This window comes from Plectropomus leopardus, chromosome 8 (assembly GCF_026936395.1).
Source record: "Plectropomus leopardus strain MGB_pleo_1.0 chromosome 8, ASM2693639v1, whole genome shotgun sequence".
NCBI lineage: Eukaryota > Metazoa > Chordata > Actinopteri > Perciformes > Serranidae > Plectropomus > Plectropomus leopardus.
In genome coordinates, this window is record NC_142183.1 from 6062517 (window position 1) to 6077501 (window position 14985).

General features: G+C 38.3%; 2 protein-coding genes across 4 annotated transcripts; one reads left to right on the forward strand and one right to left on the reverse strand.

Annotated features, from left to right (window-relative positions):
* Positions 1-5439: 5439 nt before the first annotated feature.
* bbs12 (Bardet-Biedl syndrome 12) lies at positions 5440-8337 on the reverse strand. Its single transcript, XM_042492955.2, has one exon. The coding sequence runs from the start codon at positions 8335-8337 to the stop codon at positions 6418-6420; it is 1920 nt and encodes a 639-aa protein (XP_042348889.2). The 3' UTR covers positions 5440-6417.
* A 1568-nt stretch (positions 8338-9905) lies between these two features.
* cetn4 (centrin 4) lies at positions 9906-13943 on the forward strand. 3 transcript variants are annotated; one of them, XM_088080780.1, is made up of 5 exons: positions 9906-10028; positions 10309-10356; positions 11915-12043; positions 12370-12507; positions 13674-13943. In XM_088080780.1, exons 1-5 carry the CDS (start codon positions 10026-10028, stop codon positions 13761-13763), a joined length of 408 nt encoding a protein of 135 aa, XP_087936906.1. In that variant the 5' UTR covers positions 9906-10025; the 3' UTR covers positions 13764-13943. The 3 variants fall into 3 exon arrangements, with proteins under 3 accessions (XP_087936906.1, XP_042348893.1, XP_087936905.1); XM_042492959.2 differs by having other exon boundaries at positions 9910-10028; positions 10309-10464; XM_088080779.1 differs by lacking the exon at positions 13674-13943 and adding an exon at positions 12799-13653 and having other exon boundaries at positions 9910-10028; positions 10309-10464.
* The last annotated feature ends 1042 nt before the right edge of the window (positions 13944-14985 follow it).

Below are 14985 nucleotides of genomic sequence, written 5' to 3' on the forward strand. Positions count from 1 at the left end.
CTCTCAGGGCAGCGAGTGCCCTTTGAGTCCTGAGAGTCGGCCTAAATGCCTCTACCTAACAGCAAACGTGTAATTTGTAGCGTCTGTTGTTTGTAGAGCTGGCAGCTGCTTTGCCAGTGTACTCTGAGCACACCGGTAGGGGGGATGCATGCGGATTCCCCCTCTCTTCTTGCAATGAAGTGTTTAAATCAGGGCAGCTGGCTTAGATCTGCGAGCAAGGCTTTCCCCTTTGGGCCTCAGTTCGCATGCGCCCTAGGAGCACCAACACACACATGCTCACGCCCACTAATGCTCACTAAATTAACCAACCAACCCAGCAGAAGTTGAGAAAGAGGAGGAGGGCAAGGAGGGGGGACGTGCAACTTGGAGTGTGTCTCTGAGACCTTTCAGAGCGCCAAGAGTGGCGGCAGGCATGTGAACAGAACCAGTGTGTTCATTCATCCAGTCTGTTTAAGAACGGGGAAAGAGAGACGTAAAAAGAGAGCCGGCTTCTTCGTGAATCACTCGGTGCTATTCATAGGTGAAAAATAACAATGTGACTTAAAAGCCTGCAACACGAATGAGTGATTTTAATTGCTATCCTCGACTTACTCAGTAGGAGCTGAGCGTAGGATCAGTTATTCCTGCAGGATTTCTTTTTTGATTTCAGGAGCAACAGTTGCCAAAACAGGCACTCGCTGGTCTAAGCTTATGGGTGAAGGTGACCACATCTGAAACTCGTGCTGGATCAGTAGAGAGTCAGCTGTGCTCTTGGCTTACGTCATGTTGGTGACCCCCTCCGAAACTGGTCAGTGAAACATGACATCCAGCCAGGTTGTTGGAGTGACTAAGGCCAGAGACTTGCATAGTTGTAGGACTTGTGGTCAGAATAGGAGTCCAACCGCAGGAAGGGCTAAGATGGTTTTAGACATCTGCATTTCCTGCGACTATATCAATAGAGAACTCCATAAAAATACAACAATTTCTGCAAAGTAGGTCTGGTAACCACACACTTTCTTTTTAGGAAAAGCCCTGTTTTTCATCACAAAGAAAGTGTGCCAAATATACCATCACTCAGTACGTTTACGTGCCCAGTCAAGTCAAACTTTGGTTACAGCTCGATTAGAGTCTTTATTTGGACAATTGTCTTCTTCCCAGGATTGAAGCACCGGGGTAGAATCGATTTATTGACAGAAGTATGTTCGACTCTGCCACAGTAGGTGGCGACATGCCCCCTTTCAGCGGGTTGACCCATTACATCACATATCAAACAGGTTGGCAAACAGGTTTCATGTGGAACACTGACATGCAACCCTTTTGCAACCCCAACATGGACAACTTTGTCGCTGTACATTTCGTACGCACTCTACGCTTTACTTGGCACCTTCATCTTGTTTTGTTTTCTTCCCTTTTCTCCAGCTTTCTTTCACGAATTTATGCTGCTTGACTTCCGGGTCAAATCCCAGCGGGGGGCTAAGGAGCATGTGCAGAATTATTAGGCCAGTTCAGGTCTGAGTCTGACGTATACACGAAAGAGTACATCAATCAACCCGACTGCATTATCTAGGTGTGTTCGTGTGACTCAAAAAAAATTGACTCAGTACGATTCCAGTTGGGCTTACGAAGGCCGAAGATAAAGAGGCTGTGTTTTCCCGAGGTAACCACATAATTAATATGAGATCTTGAGATGAATAACAATACCATAATAGTAGGCTATTTATCAAAATAATTTATTTACATCAAACACTGTTGCAATATCATAGAAGCAGGAGAATATCCAATATCATCAAATATGGGAGGCGACGTGGTGGCTATTTGAGTCCAGTTTTGACAAACTGAGTGGAAGGAGCAGGTGCATCATGATGTCTGAAGCCATCAAGTTGGCTCAACAGACAGCTGTTTTAACGTTAACATTTTTAACGTTCACTCATTCATTCGTTTAAAAATACTTTAGAACAGAATCAGTCAACATGGGACGACATGTCACGTGTGACTGAAATCTCGCCCATCACATTTAATTTGTTATCTTGAGATCACAAAGTAACTGTGACGTTATCAAGGGAAAACACAGTTTTGTTATCTCAAGATCTTAAAGGAAAATGATCCTGTTATCTCGGGAAAACAGAAGAAAAAAAATGTATGAATGAATGAATCTTTCCATACGGGCTATAATGTTTACATAAGTCCAGTTTTGGTTGGACTAAAACAATAATTCAACTTTTTATAACATCACGTCAACCCACTGACACTCTCCTTATGAGAGAGCTTTGCAACAAAAAAAATTGCTTTCTGATAAACCATCCACAACCAGGCTTTTTCTCAAACTCGGGACTTTTTCAATAACGGACCTTATCTTTAGACGTTGTGTTGTATACTTCCAACTTCTTTGGAACATTTTGTTTGTATCATTTACTAATTACTCATCATTTGTAATGTTCATAGATCATCATTATTCGGAGGCTGTAGCCAGTAACTTATGATTAGATATAAAATATGTGGGACAAAAGAGGCATCGCTTACCTGTTACTTGTAGTCAACCACATGTAATGCTTCAGGTGTTGCATGACGCAGTGCAGCGCCACTGCTGCTCCGAGTATAGAGGAATCTGAAACAGAGAATCAAACAAAATCATCATAAACTTTGATCACTGCCTTTAAATGTCATAAAAAGGGACAAAAACAATGCCAGAAAAGGATATCCCAGACAGACAGTTAACCCAAAAATAAAAGGTTTATATGTTTGTGGTTCAATTTATCAGTCTAGATTTTTTGGGTGCAGGTTTTGCAGTGTTGGAGATATCAGCAGCAGAAATGTCTGCCTTATCTCCAATATAATGGAACTAAATGAATGAGAGGAAAAATATGTATTTTGGATTTTTCTTCAATCAATTCAATTGACACGTTCTAGTAACGCTGTAAAACCTGTTCACAAACTGATGGCTTTATTCTAAAACCTGACAGAAGCTACGTTTGAGTTAAACCAATTTTCTGGTGCAGTATTATCATGCTTTTTTTCTCCCCATTAACAAAACCCCAAACTGCCAACACATTTTAGCATCACATTTAAATGTAGTCAACAAAAACTTCAAAAGACTGCAGTTACTTTTCTCCCTTGTAATTTTAGAATTAGAAACACTGGTTTTAGTTATCGAGACCTTATAATACAGAAACATTACCAAAAATGAACTGTCCATGCTGTCAGCTTGCAATATTTAAATGAAACCCAGCTCTCTGGCTTTTACATTTTTAAGGTAATCTACAAATTTGCGCATGCATTGGTCGTCTCTGTGCAGACGAAGCATGGGGCGGACAATAAAACGTGGACTCAGCCTGAACTCTCAGATGTGTCACCAACTCTGCAGTTCCAATTTCCTCTTCAATGTTGTGTTTACATTATGTGACACCCCACCCTCTCACGGCCACAACACCGCTGAGTGACGCCTCAGTCAAGGTTGTTATGGCCCCACCGTAAAGCCTTTGTAACGTTTTTATTTCGCCGGGGCTATTTTTAGAACGCAACAAGACGCTCTCGCTCTGATCTCAGAGGAAATGGAAGGTCTCACGTGTCGTTTCAACTGACACTTCTGAAACACGACGCTCAGAAAAGGAAAAAGTCTAAAGATAACCAAAAGTGTGCTTGCTTTCATGCCAACCATCAATGTTTTCAGGTTGGTTTTGATTTTTTCCAATTAGACATTTCTCTTCGGAATAACTGTTTCTCAAACTGAAATGATGGTTTTCAAATGACATTTTTAATTTAAAACGTATTGTAAAACAATCATTTTCCTATATTAACCCAGATCTACTAATACAGAGTGCAAGGGTCAGAGCATTGTAGCCTGGTAATATTCCTGTGACCTTTCAATGATCTTGTAGGTGGGGAAATATTAAACGGTTTCTAGAAGTCAAACAACTAAAATAACCTCCGGAAGCCATAAAATCACCTTCAATTCACTTTTTAAGAAGGACAAGGCCTAATAAGACTTCACCAAAAACATTTACTCTGTCTGGAGGCGTACCTTCTCTGTCAAACATTCACACAGAGCGGGTCATAAAACCACCAGAGTTTGCAGGGAAGAAGTGTTGTCCAATGTGCACATCATGAAGCGTGGGCAAATATCATGAAATGAAGTGTACCAAGACTGAAAAACATACTGGCACAACAAAAATTCCACCCATGCTCCCTAAGAGGGAAATTTAATTGTGGTTTTGGGAAAGCACTATTTGTTTTCACTGGCTTAACTGAGCACAAAGACAAGGTGTGGACAAGGTCACGTACAAGTCGTGTCAGTTAAATCAGGGTTGGTTAATAATACACATAAATAGAATTGTATGGGATTCGAGTCACAAACTTGACTTTAGACTCGACATGGATTTTTTTTTTTTTTAACTTGCAACTCAAGCTTCGACTTTAACACCAATGACTGGTGATTTAACTTGGACTTGGATTGACTTGTAAATACTTGATCCATTACCCCGATCCCAAAGATTAAAAAGCATATTATTTAAGGCTATCAAAGGTGCATCAACAGCACTTCTCCTGTGCTGCCTTCAGATGCCCGCACAAGTATTTAAGCCTTCGAATCTGGAACAAATTGGTCAGATTTTGTCTGAAAACATGCGAAAATGTCAGTGAGCAACTTGGCAGGAAGTGTTGTGCAAATTGCAGGAAATTAGTAAATTTAGACTATTTTTAAAGCTTTTTTTTTCTAAAAGGGAAAAATGTCCCAAAACTATATACATAATTAACATAATTATATATTTGTATTATTTTTAAGCACCTTTTTTCCAATCATTTAATCATTTTCTTGTTTTTTGTTTTTTTTTTTTTACTTTTTTTCTTTGTTTTTTGTTGTGTTGGGGTTTTTTTGTTTGTTTTGTTTTTTTTAGGTATTTTTCTTGTACTTCCTTTCAAAAAACTGCTAATTTGGGGGTCATTTTTTGCGAGCTGCTCACAGCAGTTTCCCCATGTTCTAAAGAGTAGTCAAACCAATTTAGTCAGGTATCAAAGGGTTAAAAAGTGTGCAACAATCAATTAATTCACCTCCATTTCCAGAGTAAACTAATGTTAATGGTGCAGGAGAAAACGTTACTTTACAGAGTGCCAGGTGGAAAAAAAAATCATGCCAAAGATAATATCAGTCGCATATGAAAACTATGCAGTGGTCAACAAAAAATCAAATTGCAGTCTGCAAAATTAAATTGCATCCATCTTTAAATTGTATGTAAATTTGATTCAACTGACTTGCAAATAGGAATATTTGCAAGTCTTACCATCCACAGTATAGGCCAGGTCTTGTCATGTCATATTTACCTGCATGGTCTGGGATGACAGTCAGATTGACTGCGGTGTTGTGTAATCATGTGTCTCCCCCTCGTGGACGCATAAAGGTAGCATTGCTTCATTAAAAATAGATTACAGAATGTTGTCCTTTGACTTATTTATTGATCACACGGGAAAGAAAGAATATAAAAACACTTTATTCTGTTTTCAAGTCAAGTCAAGTCAAAAGTCTGTTTTCCAATTAAAGATCCAGAGAGTTGTGTATGATCATTTCAAACCCCAAGATGTTGCATGAAGGTCTTAACTAGGGCTGCAATCCTAATTACTGGATGTGTTGATTAACCTCTCAGTTATATTCTTGATAAATCGATTAGTTGTTTGGTCTTTGAAATGTCAGAAGCTGCTCCCTGAGATGATGCTCCCAAATGTCTTATTTTGTCCACAACCCAAAGATGTTCAGTTTTTTGTCATAAAGGAGTAAAGAAATCAGAACTGATTCACTTTTAAGAAACTGGAATTAGAGAATTTTGACTTAAAAAAAATTACTCAAACCGATAATCAAATAATTTGGCATTTAATTTAACCTATTGAAACACGGAGCCATGTCACTTTTCTTTCGCTGCTTTCAGACACCTTTAACAAGTATTTAAAGCTTTGACCCTGAGAAAGTTGTTGTGATTTCTTAAAAAAACGTGGTTGGAAAAAGGAAGTTAGTAACTCAGTAAGAAATGTTCCACAGATTGCAAGAAATTTATAGATTTATTTAAAAAAAACCTAGGAATATCCGTCAAGGGAAAAAACTATATTTGTAATTACATGCAATAATTTACACATTTTAAGTGATTTTGCAGAATTTATAATTTTTTGAGAAACTTTTTCCAAGTGTTATTTACCTTGTTTGTTGTTGTTTTGTACATTTTTTAAATTTGTTTTGTCTAATTTTTTATGATTATTATTATTTTTTTACACTAAATTTCAAGTATTATTCTTGTTTGTTTTCTTTTTGTCAATTTCTTGCTCATTTTGGGTCATTTCGTTTTTTCATTGCTCATTGCCCTTTTGTTTTGTTTTTTTATAGAAAGAAATCAATTCAATTTGCTCAGGTTCCAAAGGGTTAATAGTTGTCAACTAATTGATAAATCATTACAGCTTTAGTTATAACAGCATCAGATTTTCCTGTGCATCATCACTATTTGGCTCAATGCCTGTGATGACCTCTGCATCAGTCTGTGCCACCAGGAAAAGCAGGTCTAAGGCTTTCCTCCATGCTTCCTGCTTCACACTCAGATTATCGTAGATCTTTACTGCCGGTGCTTCACTGGAGGTCATAGTTGAGGAAACTCCAGCATCCTCTTGTTCACGGTCCAATAAAAGTTGTGAGAACTTTGCAGCAATGCCTCCATTTCTGTTCCAGTCCTGCAGTTGTTGGCTCACTGCGGTCCTGACTGTGACTTTTGAAAACGCCCCGGTGTTAACCATTACAGTGGATATGTAATCTATTAAACCATCTGCCATGAGCTGCAGCACGACACCCCTGTGAGGGTTAGCTGCTGCTCCTGCTTTGGTGTGTTGGACATTTCTCTCTCTGTGATGCTTGACGTGGTGCTCCGCTTGCTTCTGAAGGTGATGAACACAAAGTGTTTCTGTCACTCCGGCACCAGGCAGGACGGCTTTGTCTTTCAGCATGTGGTGCACACGATAAGCACATGCCCAAAACTGATCCTCCAGGTCCTGCAGCTTGCCATGCACACAGCTTGTGAGGATTACTGTGACCAACTCGCTTTTCTCACCAGAGGAAATATTCACAGTTATCGAGGGCTTCCTCTCACGGCAGCTAAAGTCCCGCCATATGGTAACCTTCACACCGGTGCCGACACAGTGGTCACTCAGCTGTGTGGCGTAAGTCACAGGAACAGCTCCTGTTGCATTAGCGAATTCCCTCAAAACAGACACCTTCGTCTTTTCCACCACAAGTATATGATGTCTACAACAGCGCTGAATCACTGTCTCACTGACAAGCCCACTGACTAGTATCAGGTTCACTTCCAGGTTCACTAGAAGTGTTACAATCGTTTTCATCCACTTTTCTTCTTTGCTTGAGTTTGAAATATCAGGCTGGTCGCTCACACGCTGTACACCTGTTAGCCTTTTAAAGCCAAGATGGCGATAGGTATGTGATAAATCTCCATTAATTAGAGCTACCTTCAAGCTTTTTTCTTTTAAATGATGTGCAACTGCAGCCTGTTCAGCAGATAAGAGAACAACGCAGCCCGGTAAAACACACGCGTGCTGCTCTGGTAAACCAGGCAGCACACATGTCACCACTTTAGAAACATCAAACATGGTGCTGATATCTTGATTATTCTTTGACTGTATTCGACTGGCTTCAAGTACTAAATTCATCGCATCGGGATAACCGTGACTCAATCCCTCGGCAATGTCAGAAAGCTTGGGCTGATGAGGTTGCGACACTGTGGAGAGATTTTCAGACTCAGTGTCATAAAAATGTCTGCTGAGCTTTATTTTCCTTTGTCCACTGCTGTTAAGAGTCTTGTGACCAACTTTTGTGGTCCCTTGAGGGCGGCACGATGCCTGTGAAGCCTCCACAATGGCCTTCTTTGACAGCTGAAGTCCTAAAACCCGAGATGTGACGGTGCAGCTCTCTGATTGAACCTCAGTTGAGATGCTGCATTTCCTGCAGACATCCAAGCATATATCCATCCCTTCAGACATAGCCGAGATGATATGCGCTACTGAAATTCCTCTCTGGAGGCACTCCAGAGCAGCACGGCTCCACGCTCCAGCGAGAAATAACAGGCATCCCGAACCTGAATGATAGACCTTCTGGTGGGCTTGGATTGTCTCGTAAACCAGCTGACCCACAGCGCAGGTCAGCTCCAGGTTCTCAAAGATGCGGAAACACGAGCACACGAGGGCTGACTCCCCACTCGTGTCATCTTGGATAAACTTGTACTTTTTATTGGGGCCCAAAGAGGAATGTGTGATACCTGCCAGCGCTGAGAGCTTCTGCAGTCCAACATGTTGACGACGGTTTGTAATGGAACTTCCCAGCATTACTTGAGGTGTCTGAATAAAGAAAGGAGAAGAAATGTTTGGTTAGCTATTACCAGGATTTAAAAGAAGATCATTTTTATTTAGGAATACAGCTGAGGTAACAACAAATTTGAAATACTTGTACTTGACCTTATGGTACTTTATACTTTTACTTAATTACATTTCAAAGAGAAATAATGTACTCTAAATGTACCCACGTTTATACCATAGTAACAAGTTACCATAAAAAGCCTGATATTACACACTTAACATGTGATTGCTTCTAAAATATAGTCACTGTTAGCTATAGCCTATATCAAATGATGCAAGAGTAATTAAAGTGAGGCAGCCACACTCTGACCAGAACATTTTAAAGTTGCTCACACATTAAAGCATTAATAATGTAACTATAAACTACATATAAAACACATTGTGCATTATTTTTGGTACCTTTTGTATACTTAGTAGGTAAGACTTCATGTGCTTTAATTAAGTAAAATTTTGGACTTGTAATTAAGTGTGCAGTGTAGAAACATTTTGCTACTTTTTGATTTATTATATATACATATATTTTAATTTAGCAAAATTAAAATCCCTTACAGCAGTTGGGCAACTTCTCATAGACAGAAACAGAAGTGTCAATCTTTAAAATATTTACTGCATGTCCCTCCCACCCACCCCAACCTATGATCCCAACATCTCAAATGACAATAAATAAATAATAAGAAATTCATAATAACAATAATAATAATAATAATAATAATAATATAGAGGGTTATAAAAGTAAGTAATGAAGAATTTTAAAAAATGACTAAAAAATATTAAAAATGATGAAGATGTTTAAAAGTACTCTGGGTTAAAAAAAAAAGGCTGTATGTATGAGTTGGTTTGGTTCAGGGGACATAAGAATATGTATTTCTTTCTGCTCTTTCTCTTCTTTCAGTTCATTTCTTCCCTCTCCCCTGTTTCCCCCTAAGCATTTTTAGTTTTGTATAATGCCTGTTTTCTCTGCTCTTTACCACCTTGCATTAAATAGTTTAGCTAGATTCCTAAAACTTTTACTTTACTATTTTAACTGCAGGATGTGGGTAATTATTCCACCACTGGTTATTAGTTTGATACAGTCGCAGCTACAACAATTATTAAATGAACATTATACATCACAAAACACAACAACATCTAAAGAAGCAAGTGACACTGACAGCTTCACCTCAACAGACCCGCAGAGCATCCAGACATGCAGCAGCTAGCTAAGCTAGCAAGCTAATACCTTAAGATACTATTTCCAAATACAGTCTGTCCGAAATGAAACAAACGTAAACTGAAAACAGAGGTTTGTCTTAATTGAATCCTCCCGCTAAAACAAAAGTTTATCCATCTTTAAAGAGTGTAATTTTACCTTAATTTAATAGTGTATAATAGCTGTTACCTCTCTCCACTTCCCAGCTGCTCCAGCTAAAACAATTAAGCAATGCGCATGCGTGGTGTTTTATGGTTGCCAGGCGACAAGAAACGATCTCAACCATTGGCGGGCGGTGTTAGAACCCGCCTATGGCTTTCTGCAATTGGCTATCACACACGCGTCACGGTGCTTTCTTGGTTTCTATTGGCTATTTCGCGTGTCAGTCAACAGAAAGCCGTTGCTGCCTGTTTTGTTGACATCCGTTTATCAAACACACCACTGAAGCTTTCCTGACTGAATAATAATAATGGTAAACCTTTATATAATTATTGATTATGAAACTTACGCTAGTTTAACGTTTTAGGATTTAGCGTAGAAAGTTTACACGATTGTCTAACTATCACGCAGCTAGTTAGACGAAGCTGCGTGAACGTTTCTGTTTGGTCTGGTGGAGCAGCGTGGAAGCTAAAGTTAGCTAGCGTGATAGTTGACCAAACTGTGAAAAACATCTCCATGCGTGTTTCTGCAGCAGTTACTACTTGATTAGTTTGTGTAAAGTACCAACTACCTCTTAATTTTTGCTTTTACAGGCTTCAGGTTACCGGAAACCAGCTTCTTCGGGAAGCCAAAGGAAAAAGGCAGGTCCCAAAATCGAGCTGACTGAGGAGCAAAAGCAAGAAATTAAGGAGGCTTTTGATCTGTTTGACACAGACGGCACTGGGACAATAGACGTGAAGGAGCTAAAGGTTAGGTCTTGGTTTAGTTTACCTCGGATCATGGGGTTCAGGTTAAAGTTAAAATGTGGCTTGGTAACTTGGTCAGTACTCCTGAGATCAGTGTTGGATGAAGCACCTGAAAGTCACACTTCAGTAAAAGTGTTGTTTTTTGTGTTTTATAAAACAGAAAATGACTTACATAGAAGTAAAAGTCACTTAATAACCTATAAAATTAAATAATTTATGATAATTAACAATTAATTATTATTAACCTATTATACTACTTGAGTAGAAGTAAAAGTAAAGTATCTTAAATTTACTGTACTTACATATTAAATGTAATTTGATATCAAATCTACTTAGCCCTTTGAAACCTTACCAAGTTGGCATGATTTCTCACAAAAATATGGAAAAAAGACATGTCACTGAAAAAATAGCAAGGACTTTGTAAAAAAAAAAAAGATTACAAAAAATACCTTATATTAGCACAAGAAATGTAAAACAACAAACACAGAAATAACCTGAAAAAGTGATAAAATAAAAATAATTAATATGAATAATAATGTTTTTCTCTATTACCTAATTAAAAAACAAAGCACTGTAATAATATCAGTGAATATAGTTTTCTTTATTCTGCCTTATATTTTTCTTTTTAAAGCTAGTTTTCAGGTCATTTTCTCACCACCTTTCACTTTTTTGGCACATTTGTAGGACATTTCATGCCAAGTTGTTGATTGCTTTTTTTCCCAATGTGTTTTGAAAATACACAAATAAATCAAATCCAACTAATTTGCTCAGGATTCAAAGGTTTAAATACTTCAAATACTAATATGAATGCGGCACAGAACAACAGATGTCATTTCAGGTGTCAAAGGGTTAATAACAGTACTAAAATTACAAGTTAATGCTGGTAACCATAAAGCAAGTGGTTCATTTTTTGACAGTTATTGAGTTTCTTTCTTTGCACCATGTACACCACTTTAAAAATGGAGCCCAAATTACACTTGAAGAAAAACAAGGTCTTCAACACGTTAAAGGATTTAAAGAACAAAAAAATACATTTTTCCTTTTCTCTCACTCCTTTGTTTGTCTGTCCCTTCTTTACGCCCCTCCTTCATTGATTTGTAGTTATTAAGATGCTTAGGGGAAATATATTGAAGTATACATTTTATTTAGGAAATGTAATGGAGAATAAAAGTGAAAGTTGACAGAAATATAAAAACTTTTCGTTTTTCATCTCTTTTCTTGTTTCTTTTCTATAAATCCTAAAAAAGAGAATGGTTTTTGAATTAGTTTTGGAAATGCACCAATAATATTCATATTGCATTTGTACATTTACCGAACATTTCCCTATTTGTACGTAATCACTAATGATTTGTGCATATTGACTCCATTCTCAATAAAAAGCTTTAAATGAATGTGCTTATGTGTAGGTGAACACATCCTTGTTAAACGGACTTGCTGTGTATCTGTGTCACAGGTTGCCATGCGGGCGCTCGGGTTTGAGCCAAAGAAAGAAGAGATCAAGAAGATGATTGCAGACATTGATAAAGAAGGCTCTGGAACAATCGACTTCAGTGACTTTCTCAGTATGATGACACTGAAAATGGTGAGTGAGTACAGCTGTTTAACAAAACATGGAAACTTTGAAGAAATTAAAATTTGTCCCTTCAGGTCTTGGAAAGACTATGCGTAATAACTCATAAAGGTACAAAATCTGTGTCTTTCATCTCATCACCTTTTGGTCGCTGGTTGTTCTTAAAATAACAGTATCTCAGAGTCAACTTCCCCCTATTAATAATAAAATCCAATGTTTGGTATAGTTTAAGAGAAATAGCATTCATGCAAATCACACTTGCTGCAAAATGTAAATAGAGAAAGTGTGCAGTAAGGCTGTTACGCATCAATCATAATGTGTTCGTCTTTTTTGAATAGAGTGAAAAGGACTCTAAAGAAGAAATACTGAAGGCTTTTCGGCTGTTCGATGATGACAGCACAGGAAAAATCTCATTTAAAAATCTCAAGAGAGTTGCCAAGGAGCTGGGTGAAAACCTCACCGATGAGGAATTACAGGTGCTGTATTTTCTGATGTTTCCCATGAACAATATGTTTCCATTTTGTTTTTGGTGCTCGGTGGTGCCTACCTAAAATATTTATTTGTATTTTTATAAATATCAGATCCTACTTTTTAATAAGTACGTGTAGATCACGATCTGGTAACGTGTTCAGTAAACCTCTATTAAAGCTGCAGTTGGTAAATTTTTAAAATACACTTTTGTTATATTTGCTGAAACTCTCACTACATCCACACAGTAGTGCTTAAAACAGACGGAAAAACTTTTTTGTTTCTCCTCCTACTCGCAGTGCCTCTAACTGCATTTGCCAGAATCTACTGGGCTACGGCATCACCCAGAGGTTAATGGCACGAAGCAGCAATCAGCACCCAAACAAACAAGATGACAAACAAACTGCAGCATTTACTGCTGCGTCGACCAGCTGCTGTGGAGGGTAAAGAAGATAAAATATTTTAGTGCACACTTAAACTGACAGAATTTTTTAGGTGGTTAAAATTCGTTTTGCTGCGGTTTGTCCACAGCAGCACATCGCTTAGCCTAGTGTCTGTACCTTTTTTATCAGAGGAGGGAGGTGGCTGGGGTGTGACTTTTTTTTAAATTTAAAATAAATATAAAATACTACCTTTTCAAGGTGTTTGTCCCTCACTCAAGCCAAAATTAAACACACAAGTCTCTCCTCAGCTTTTAAAAAAGCCTGACCTGTTTTGCAGCACCACTTCCCCCTTCATAAGTAATGAACAGTCCCTATCCTAATCACCAAGGGAGGCCGACACGGTGACGAGGAGCACATGAACGCAGAGTCCCGTTAAAGTCCGACTGAGGTGTGCACAAGACAGAATAACTCGACTTCCAATCGCATTATCTGGGTGTTTTCGTCTGATTTAGAGAAATTTGATTTAGTCTAATTTCAGACTGACTAACATGTTTACATTATTAAGTCCAGCTTTAGTCGGTCTAACACAATAATCTGATTTTTTCTAACAGCATGCAAACGTACCGAGTGCTGCTCCAGGTTGTTTTTTTCTGCAGAACTTCTGAGACACGTTGTCAGTGTTTTCGAGCGTTAGTTTCTCCAGTCTGTCACATGCGATATACCACGTGTCGCTTTCAGTGCTGAATTCACTTGTATATTTCTATTTGAATATTTGTTTCTCATCTTTTTAGGAAATGATCGACGAGGCAGACCAAGACGGAGATGGTGAGGTCAGCGAGCAGGACTTCTTGAGGATAATGAAGAAGACCAATCTTTACTGAACCTGTTGAGTGTTACAGTCTCCATCTGGCATCATTTTAAGATTTGTAGTTCTATGAGAACAGTTTATACGGTAGCTTTTTTAAGTCCCTCTTTTGGGGCTGATTTGTGAGTAGATGTTTTTAACATACTGTATGTTTGCACAGATTTTTCTACAAGACAAATAAATATATTTCATCATAGTTTGTGTTGTGACTCTCACATATACTTTAATTTCTCAGTGCCTGTGATGGCACTTGCAGTTGCAAATTGCAAGAGTTTCATGTTTCAGTAATTCTCCTGAGATTCACGATGTCTCTTTCGCTGCGGCACACTCTGCAGTGCATGCCAATCATGTTCAGATGTCGGAGGACAGACAGTGAAAGTCATATGACTAAGTCGATACCGACTAACCCGAAATATGTTACTGTAGATAGAAATGACAAGCGTGAACTTCAGATGAGTAACTCAGTAAAAGTCACTCTCACTTCATGTTCTGAGTTACTGAACCAACTCATGGCCTGTCGAAGATACAGTACAACTTTCTCTTACCTACATGTTGTGATCATGTTACAGGAAAGATGCTCCTGCTGATTAACTGCAATAGACAGACAGCGGAGGACTGGTTTTGACCAAAATACCATACCTTCTAAAAATAAACAGGATATTGCAGTGACGTGTTTTTCCGAGCCGTCAGACGGGTGTCTATTATTTTGAGGATGCTTGCCACTGATTATGAAAGTTCTGATAACCTGTTCTAGGCGGCGGAGGAACATCGGGTGGAAAATATGAAAAGCTTTGTCCCAAGATGAGATATCCATTTTTTCGAAAATATTCCGAACATGAAATGTTTGATGGTATAAAAAAAAATGTGGGCACGCTGAAAAAGTTACAGATTTGCAAAATTGCAACTTTAAGACTGGGCTAATGGCACTCAATAGATTTTTCTTTCTGAGCATTTATGACTCTTAAAGTAATTCATTTTTTTAAATCCTGCACTGTAAAGAGAAACTTGAGATCTAAAAAAGTTATAATCCAGGCTGTGTTGAATTTTCAGTTGGCTGAATTTGAGAAGACAAGCTGCATCATGACAAAATTACCTTTGTCTCCCCAAATTCAGTCAACTTGAAATTTTAAGGCAGACTGGACACTTTATTTTTACCACGTGAGATAAATATATATGCATGGCTGCCACCTGTTTTATACAAACTTAATTTTTTACCAAATCAAAAGTGCCAGTTCCTG